Source organism: Lytechinus pictus, chromosome 15 (genome assembly GCF_037042905.1).
Source record: "Lytechinus pictus isolate F3 Inbred chromosome 15, Lp3.0, whole genome shotgun sequence".
Classification (NCBI taxonomy): domain Eukaryota; kingdom Metazoa; phylum Echinodermata; class Echinoidea; order Temnopleuroida; family Toxopneustidae; genus Lytechinus; species Lytechinus pictus.
Window position 1 is genome coordinate 3507175 of NC_087259.1, and position 10060 is coordinate 3517234.

The 10060-nt window shown below is 39.9% G+C and overlaps 1 protein-coding gene across 1 annotated transcript; it reads left to right on the top strand.

The window, feature by feature from the left end:
- The first annotated feature begins 5788 nt into the window (after nucleotides 1–5788).
- Nucleotides 5789–9487, top strand: LOC135156869 (uncharacterized). Its single transcript, XM_064110628.1, has 2 exons — nucleotides 5789–6782; nucleotides 8877–9487. Exons 1-2 carry the CDS (start codon nucleotides 5789–5791, stop codon nucleotides 9485–9487), a joined length of 1605 nt encoding a protein of 534 aa, XP_063966698.1.
- The last annotated feature ends 573 nt before the right edge of the window (nucleotides 9488–10060 follow it).

The following is a 10060-nucleotide window of genomic DNA, read 5'->3' on the forward strand; positions in this document are numbered from 1 at the left end:
GGGTACAGTTATGTAGTGAATCCCGCCCCCCCCCCTATGAGAGCCATTATCAATTTTGTTGATATAAATATGCCATTTTTACACAAGTGTGCCCCCTATAAAACTCACAGCATGTATTTTAATGAGAATATGTCGTTCATAGACAGGTGAGGACCTTCACTTTAGCCTGATAAACACCCCTTTTCCAAATATATTTGGTTATTAAAATGCACAGAGAGATGGAAGGCAAAGAATATAACTCGAATGTTCATATTAAGAGGAGACCTATATAGAGGGAAGTTACATGGTTAATTAAAAATGTGTTGATAAAATATCAGTCGAATGTTATGTTATAATCTGCTTCGCCAAACAGGTTTTATGTAATATTGCTCTTTATAAAGGCAAGTATTAAACTACATTAAATGTCGAAATGTTGAGAAATATAATGGAAACCATATTAAAATGCACATTACGAAAAGAAACAAAATCAAGGTTCTAGTATGGGGACAAAACGAGAACAAGAAAACTACCCATTTGATGCTTATTTTAATTCCCCGAAAGCTGGACGTTGAAAATGACATGGGCCAGCGCATTGCAAGCTGTATTTAACGGCTTACCCCATTGTCAAGGTAGACCCCATTCTTGATTGGGGAGATTACCCTTTATTCTTGAACATAGAGGTGGTCTGACTGGTGGCGGATTTCAATAGAAAGATGACCTCTTGATTGGTGGGGTATTTCAATGGGAGATTGTCACTTTGTCAGCGCTGATGACTGTCTTGATACTTTGATGTTCCCCGATGTGTCTTCTATTCGAAAACCGTGTTTGCAACTAATCCCAATTATGAGACTATTTGGCATCAAAATGAAAGCCGAACTGTACCCTTTTTATAGATTTCTTTTGAAAATAAGATATTTACGTTTAAGGTAAAATTGGAATATGAGAAGGCGCTTTATAATATGTAAACCAATATGATTTGTTCATAAGCATCTTTATAATAAATGTTACAAAATCAAGTTTCATAGAACAGATGTTATACTCGATTTAGTTACAGCCAAAATATTTCAAAGTCATCGAGAGGGTAAGTATCAGACTAAATAATGCAATCGTGAATGACGAGCTTGAAAAGGGATCATTTTTATCAGGGCGGATCCAGCTTTCGTCAATACAGAGAGAGGACGCAAAATCCCCCCCTAAGCTTATTTTTGTTGGTTTCCTCAAGGGGGAGTCCAAACAGTGAAAATTTTTGGAAGTTTCCTTTTTTGGGCTCTGGAAATTAAACTATATTTCAAAGTGAGTTTGTGAAAAAAAATATATGCGTATACATAATTTTCTTTTATTGGCATGATCGTTGGCATGACCCGTTTGGCACTGGTATGCGAGCGCGCAGCGCTTACGGTTTAGATTTCTAAAAAGTTTAGACTTGCAGTAAAGCGCTGTAATAATACGCCGCATGTGAAGCCCCTCTATTATTTACAGCCTACTGTGAACTGTGCAACTATTTCAATTTTGGGTGAAATTCCTTCTCACTTTCTATTTTTTCCTTAGCGTTTAGATAAATATTTTGTGCTTCACTTGTAAGTGGTATACAAATAATGTAAATTACTATTAATTGCGTGCGTTCCCGATCTCCTTATCGAAATCAATATTAATGAGCTGAAAGCACGATATTGTTCTCGCTCTAATGGAGGGGGGGGGGGGGGGGTCAGTGTTCTATCAAGCAAAAGACGTAGGCCTATATGTGCATACGTTCATATCATTGGTGTAATGATAAAGAACCTGATGAATTCTGTTTTTTGTATGTCGACGTTATTATAAAGTTAATACAAATGACAATCAATATGATTCAGGCGTACACCGGCTTAACTGCAAGGTAACATGCATCCAGAAATCGAAATATCCGATGAATTCAAAACGTACGTAGCCGGAATGGCATGTAGTTCGGATGTTACAGACTCTAACTAAGAATAATCTCGTATTACAAATGTTAATCTTGCTAAAAATGCACACAAACTCACAACGTGATAGACTCTGGGGATGATGTCGTTGATATAAAATTCACATCGACCTCGACATGCAATCACTTTTGATACTGCATCGGACTTGACAACTCGCAAAATCTTTTCCAAAATTAGATGGCCATCCATTCTCTCTCTTTTTAATCTTAATATAATCTTTGTATTTCAGGATCATGATATGAAAACCCTTTTAAAACAAACATGATAAAGGAAAAACGCGTCTCAAGTAATACATGGTTCATTGCCGCAAAATATACAAATCATCTTCATTTGTTGATATTAAATCATCAACATTATCACTGATATTATTATTCGTATTATCATGTCCGTTAATATCACTTCAAAGTTATGATTATCACTTTCATCATCACCATCATTCATTATCTATTTCCAGTCGTTCTCCAGTATTAATTTTATATTCTATATAATTAAAAATATATGAAAGATAATGGTAATGATCATGGTGATGCTGGTAATCATGAACATTAGATCCGTTATGTGAGATAATTAATGCGATTTTACACGCTAATCGCTATTTGATGATGGTGAAAGAAATCTTTTAAATAGCACAAAAGAAGTCGGGACGGTAGTTACTGCATACACGTACTTTAATACACTATATATTACAAAAGATTCCCCATCGGACGGGCCAACGGTCTTTTGAAGTAGGTTCATCTATTGAAATTACGACAATAATCACGACAGCGGATACGCGGGGAATTAAAGTCTGTGAGCGTCTTTCTGTGGCACATGCTATTGTGAATGATTCTCTACTATACGGGTGAGTGATCTTGCTTTTTCATGATCATAGGCCTGGGCGCGCGTTTCCGTTTTACACCCTGGCGAAGGCATTTTCCGGAAAAATAGCCACAAAGCGACTAGTGAAGAGTCTACGTCTACGTTTGTTTACATAATCAGCTGGGCGCGCGATCCATAAGTCCGCACCGAAGATATCCGCAGAACATACGTGCAAATGCAGCTGAGCTTATAGACCAAAAGCTTCAGTCTCTGTATTTTGGTTGTTCCGCTGAACTATATACGTTGGCTTCATGATTTTTTTTTTTACTTTATCGCACATGATCGTTTATATGAATGAAAACGAATAATAGCTAAAATATTGAAAAATAAAACACATAATTACTTTTTTTCATATTATATCTATCCTTATATCTATCATATCTGTCTATCCACTATCTATGTTATAAATCAATCTATGGAACTACATGATATATCTATCTGTTAATTTGTCTATCTACTCTGTCTCTCTCATTCTCTATCAACCTATCTATCTGTCTATCTATCTATCCATCTAACATCTATCTCTCAAATTCTCTCTATCCATCTGTCTCTCTTTATTTCTCTCTATCCATATATCTACTCGTGCAATATCAACACTGCTTCGACTTCCTTTGCGATCTGCACATGAAACAGGGTTTCCTATTTGCAATTCTCCATCTCCATTTTTGTCACCTGTCTTTCTTTTTAATCTTTTCACCTCCTCATTTCTTTATCCCTTCCCCTTGTCATGTTTCCTTGTATTAATTCTTCTTCCTTTTATCTTTTAATCCTTAATCCATTTTTTCGCCGCAAATAGGAGCCCATTCAACACCTATAATCATTTTGCTTTTGTTATCTTTCCTATCCTGATAATTACTGATGTGGTATAAGTGCTTTAGGTTCCTACATTAAAAATTCGATAACTACATTTCTTCGATACACGATTTTCCCTTTCTCTTTCTCATGATTTTTCTGAAATCTTCTAGTTATTTATTTCGTTTTCTCTCAATTTCTTTTCACTCATTTTCCTTCTATCTTTCCTTTTTTATTTAAAGGTTTTACCGTAAAACCCTTCAATATTCTCTCCACCATGGAAACCTTCAAAGGTCATCTTTCCTTTTTTATTCACTTATTTTGCTCTGTATATCTTTTAATGAAATATTGGTAGAAGGGGTTCGCAATCAGATTAAAGTTGCGGCCAATTTAACTCCGAGTTTTGGGGTTTCATTTTTTCTTCATTCTCTTGTTGTTACCTGAATGAACAATTGAACAATGAACACAAAATAAAGAACCGTTTCAGCATGGCCATTGCATGTCTTCCCCTCTGTTCCCCTTTCACTCTTCCCCCACCCCCTTTATATCTCCCCTCATCGTCCACCAGCTCTCTCTTCTTCTTTCCCCTTATTTTCTGTCTCTATCCATTTCCATATTCCAATTCCCCCCCCCTCTCCCGTTGATTCTCGATCCTAAATTTCTTCCCCTCTCAAATTTCCTATTTTTTTTTCTCTTTCAACTGTTTTTCCTCCATATTTTTTTCTCACCCTTCCTCTTCTTCCATCGCAATATTATTTTCTTATTTTCTCTCTGTTCCCCCTTCCTTTACTCTCCCTATGAATTCTTAGTTTTCTTCTTCCTCTTGTCACCTTACCTTTCGGTCCCGCTTCTTTAAAACAAGGAGATAAAGAAAATTAAGAGACAATATGTTATCCTGGGGAAATGGTTGCCCGTCCAAAAATTGAACAAACTGTTTAAAACAGCTTCTAATAAATCTTTTATCTATCTATGCCTAAAAGTGTCGAGCTGTTCCGGTCATATTTATTTTTATCATTCTATTTCCTTCTATTTTTTTTAGGGGGGGGGGGGTGAAGGGGGGGGGGGGGCTCCCGATACTTGTTTCAGATGTGAGTAATAATGAATATTCCAAGTTGACGTGAATTCTACGAATGGCTTGGGCCTACGAAACGAAAATGTATGGAATCTTATTTTCCCACCTAAAACATCATGAATTGACTCTCTTCCAATTGCAAAAAAGAGGTTTTCATGGTTATTGCAGTAAATTCGAAAGATCAGCAACGATTTATGACACGTGCGTGATTTTTGATTAAGCCACCGTGGCTTTATGAATGCACCCGAACTTCCATTATAGATGCGAACCACAGTTCAGAACAGTAACCCGAACTCTCCGATCCGACAGTCAATATGAAGGCACGCATTTGTTTTGGTCGTAGAGGGAGCTATTTAGAATAGTTTCTTCGGTCTTTCGACAGAACTTAAGACATGCAGGAAAGACGAACAAAAGAACGGTGGCGTCAATGGGCCTTTGATGGCGGCCGTTCCTTTGAAGACAAGGGAACGTTGGGCGGGAAAGCTGAAGCGAAAACCCGGATGCGGTAAAGACGCTATAGAACGGTGCATGGACTTTTGACAAGCTCCCTAATACTGATCGTCCGCCGGGATCATGCATTCTTGCCACATCAGGAGTGTATCGTCATTCCTCGCAATGTGCTACAGGGGATTCTCACTGCCCTACATCTTCAACTTGGTCACCCCACATCACACCAACTCAAGCAGGTTGTCTCACGGTATTTCTATGCCCTGGATCTTGATGCAGCAATTCAACAGGTGACTGTCGGTTGTCACAGCTGTCTTTCCCTCCAGAATGTTCCTCGTGTTGCTACTCCCCAGTCTACAGGTGACCCTCCATGTGTCATTGGGGTGTCTTTTGCTGCGGATGTCATCAAGCGTTCCCGCCAACTCGTTTTCATCCTCAGGGAGAGTGTCACTTCTTATACTGTAAGCGCTTTGATTCCAGATGAACGCAAGGAGACTCTCCGCACAGCCCTCCTTCAGCTATGCGCACCTCTCAGGCCACTTGATGGCCCTCCATCTAAATAGTTACATTGCCGACGAGAGGTGATAACATTCTCGACAAGATCTTTACGGATATAGCTGATTATTACTATGTTCCTGAAGTAATTAATCCAATCTCCAGAAGTGATCACAAAACGGTGATTATGAGAGCTCGAACAATCATACCCAAGAAGTCTTCAATAGAAATTGCATTCAGACCTTTCCGGGAGTCTAACATCCGTGCTTTTGGTGAGGAGATCACGTCTACTAGCTGGAGTTACCTTCTTGAGCACCCGACCGTCGAAGATATGGCTTCTGATTTCCAGGATTCTCTTTCTCGGATGTTCCATCTACACTTCCCTTTAGTTAATGTCAAACGTAGATCTCGGGATAAGCCTTGGATCACTAAACGCATCTTATCGCTAATTAAGGAAAGGCAGTGTGCTTTCAAATCTAATAGGATGGCACATTATAGGAATCTTCGCAATCGAGTCAAACGTGAGGTACAAGTACAAAAGGATCACTTCTATTCTCAGAAAGTTATGATTTTGCGGAAATCCAACCCGAAAAGTTGGCATCAGCAAATTCGTAGCATCACTGGAATGAATAAAAGAGCTACATCCCTTCCTGGTTGTGAAATGCGCCCTATCGATCAAGCTAATCTTATTAATGGCCATTTCGCTCGTATTTGTAGTCAACTACCTCCGCTTGACATCTCTACTCTACAGTATTTCTTACCTGCATCACAACCACCCCCTAGAGTGGAAGCATATCAGGTTCATCAAGAATTGCGCAAGCTCAATGCTTCTAAATCCTGTCATCATGATGATGTACCTGTCAGACTCATTACTGAATTTGCCCCGGAATTAGCTGAACCATTGGCTATGATCTTCAATAGTAGTCTGGAGTCTGGCATCTTCCCTGATTGTTGGAAGAACTCTGACATTGTCCCTATTCCCAAGACGTTCCCCTGTAACTCTGTTGATCTGTTAAGACTAATATCTCTTACCCCCACCTTTGCTAAGGTTTTTGAGTCATTCTTAACCAAGTGGTTGTATCAGGATATCAGAAATAAGATAGATAAGCAACAGTTTGGTAACATTAAAGGATCATCAACCTCCCACTATATGATAAGCTTGATTGATTCAATCCTCAAAGGTACTGATAAACCTGGTCATGTTGCCACTTTATGTACTATTGATTATGCTAAGGCGTTTGACCATATAAATCACAATGTATTAATTGAGAAATTGATTGACCTTGGCATTAATCCCAACATTATTGTATTGCTATGTAGCTATCTAAGTAATAGATCTCAAAGTGTTCGAGTTGGGTCTATTCATAGTAATTTAGCAAGAACTACCTGTGGCGTCCCGCAAGGGACAAAGCTCGGACCCATTCTTTTTTTTATCATGATCAACGACGTTGCTACGTCTACTCCCCTAAGATGGAAATATGTGGATGATTTGAGTGTTGCTGAAATCAGACACAAATCACAACCCTCTACCCTACAGGAACATATATCTTTGATTTCCAAATGTTCTTCTGATATGCAAATGACCCCAAAACCAGAGAAATGTAAAATAATGCATATATCCTTTTTAAGGAAACCTACTCCCATGCCGGAGATCAGTATTGGAGATGATGTTCTTCAGTCCATTGAGTCTGTTAAGCTACTTGGTGTCTACCTACAATCCGACATGAAATGGAATATACATGTGGATTATGTCATCAAACAAGCATCAAAACGAATGTATATTCTTTGTGTACTTAAGAGATACAATGTCCCAATGAGTGATTTGGTTGCTATTTATAGCATGTATATTAGGCCACTGGTCGAATATGCCTCACCAGTTTGGTCATCCTCCATAACTGCCCAGCAATCGGATAAGATTGAACGTGTACAAAGGAGGGCCTGTCGTATAATGTTAGGTTATGGTAACTATATTGATTATCTTCATGCCCTTGAGTGTTTGGACATCCCAACCCTTGCTGATAGACGCTTTCAATTACTTACAATGTTTGTCAGGTCTTTTGTACAATCAAGGCATGCACGCATGCTTCCACAGCGTAGAGATGCCTTGCCAAATTTGAGAAATTCTGATCCTCTTTGCCGTATACCTTGCCGTACTTCTAGGTACCAAAATTCATTCCTACCTCAAGCAGTAAAGATAATTAATGATTTGAAGCTTGTTTGATTTCACTTCTAACTTGTATCTTGTGTTGATGAACAGTACTTTTATTTTTCTCTCTCCTCTTTTCTGTCCTCTTTTTTTCTATTCTTTTCTGTTCTGTCTTCTGTTATTCTTTCTTTTCTCTCTCCTCTCTTGGATTTCTCTGTCCCCTCCTCCTTGCTTCTCCTCCTTTCTCTTTCTTCTCTCCCCTCCTCTTCCACTCTCTCACTTTTCCTCCCTCTCTTTCCTTTTCCTTTTTTTTTTCTTTCTCTTTTTCCTCTCTTCCCTTCTTTTCTCTCTCCTCTCTTGGAATTCTCTGCTCCTCTTTGCTTCTTCCCCTTTTGTCTTTCCTCTCTCTCCTTTCTCCCCTCCTCTCCTTCATCTTTCTTTTTCCCTCTCTTTCTCCCCTTCCTCTTCTTCCTTTTCTTTCTGCCTTTTTTCTCCTACCTTTCCTCAGGATTTTTATTTATTTTTTTTTTTTTTGGTACTGTTTCAGGTTTTGAATCTTAGATGGTTTGCAATTTATCTACTCATGTGCAATATCAACACTGCTTCGACTTCCTTCGGGAGTCTACATGTATTTCCTCAGCTCTACTTTTCCCTTTTTTGTGCTCTTTTCGATGCAACTACTACTTTATTTACTTGTTACCATTGTTAAATGTCTTGTATTGCATAATTAGTTTTTTTTCTGAAGGTTGCCTCCTATTCTCTTTCAAATACCACCTCTTGCTTTCCCTTCTCTTTGTCTTATCCCAATTTCTTTCCCTTCTCCCACCTCTTTTCTCTTCTCTCTCTTTCTTCTTAATCTTTCATTCCTCTTTTTTCTTCCTTGGTGACACTTTGTAGTACTTATGGCCTTTTGTATTTATTTATGATACATTTCTTTTTCATTTGTATGAATTTGTATTGTATTTGATATTTATTTATAATGTTTACATTATATTTTGTTATGATTCTATTTGTATGTAAACACTCACTTATTTCAGTCTTTGACTGCTTGTGATTGTATTTTGATAGTTTTTATTGCAATAAAATCCAATATATAATATATCTGTCGTCCGCACTGACCCTGCGCCAGGATTTTCTGCTCTCCAACACGATGAGTCTTTGCGCAGTCAGGGCATCACTTTGGAGATTGGCCGTGCCAAGAACATCAACAAGAATCCTGTCGCTGAGAAGGCTGTCCGTGAGCTGGAAGATGAGCTGCTTCGTGATGATCCCCGTGGTGGTCCTGTTACTCCACTTGCGCTTGCTCTGGCTACCGCACGTCTTAACAGCCGTATCCGTGGCGTTGGTCTTTCTGCTCGTGAGCTTTGGACCCAGCGTGACCAATTCACAAGTGAACAGATTCCGTTGCGTGACATGGACGTTATTACCAATCAACATGAGAAACGGCTCTCCAACCATGGCCCCAGTATGGAATCGAAGGCACCCAAACGCCTATCTTCGATGGGAGAGTCTCTTGTTCACGTTGGTGACCTTGTCTACCTGCGCTCGGACCGGACTAAGACCCAGGCCAGACCTCGCTACCTTGTCTGCAGTGTCGACAACGATTGGTGCAACATTCGCAAGTTTGTTGGGAGCCAACTACGTTCTACGTCATACCGTGTCCGGCGCTCGGATTGCTTGAAGGTCCCCCCAGGGATTCCTACCTCTCATCCTTCTCGACCGAGGGTTTCTGATGGGTGACCCGACAATTGCTCCGCCGACATCTGCTCCGCCGACAATTGCTACGCAAAATAAGACAGTTGCTCCGCCGACAATTGCTCCGGACAATTGCTCCGCCGACAGTTGCTCCGTCGACACTTGCTCCGCCGATATGTGCTCCGTCGACACTTGCTCCGCCGATATTTGCTCCGCCGATATTTGCTCCGCCGACATGTGCTCCGCCGACATCTGCTCCGCCGAAAATTGCTCCGCCGACAATTGCTCCGCCGATAATTGCTCCGCCGACATCTGCTCCGATTATACGACAATTGCTCCGCGACAATTGCTCCGCCGATATTTGCTCCGCCGAAAATTGCTCCGATTATACGACAATTGCTCCGCGACAATTGCTCCGCCGATATTTGCTCCGCCGAAAATTGCTCCGATTATACGACAATTGCTCCGCCGATATTTGCTCCGCCGAAAATTGCTCCGATTATACGACAATTGCTCCGCCGATATTTGCTCCGCCGACATCTGCTCCGATTTCTCCAAGTTGGTCTATGTTAAATGATAAGAAATTCATCCTGATACAAATTGTTTTGTCGTTGTTTT

What these genes read in the sequence shown, in the direction of transcription:
- LOC135156869 (XM_064110628.1), top strand. Translation starts at nt 5,789, where the DNA reads ATGAGAGCTCGAACAATCATACCCAAGAAGTCTTCAATAGAAATTGCA. An exon ending in GATTGATTCAATCCTCAAAG is followed by an intron (nt 6,783 to 8,876) that starts GTACTGATAAAC and finishes ACCCTGCGCCAG; the next exon opens with GATTTTCTGCTCTCCAACAC.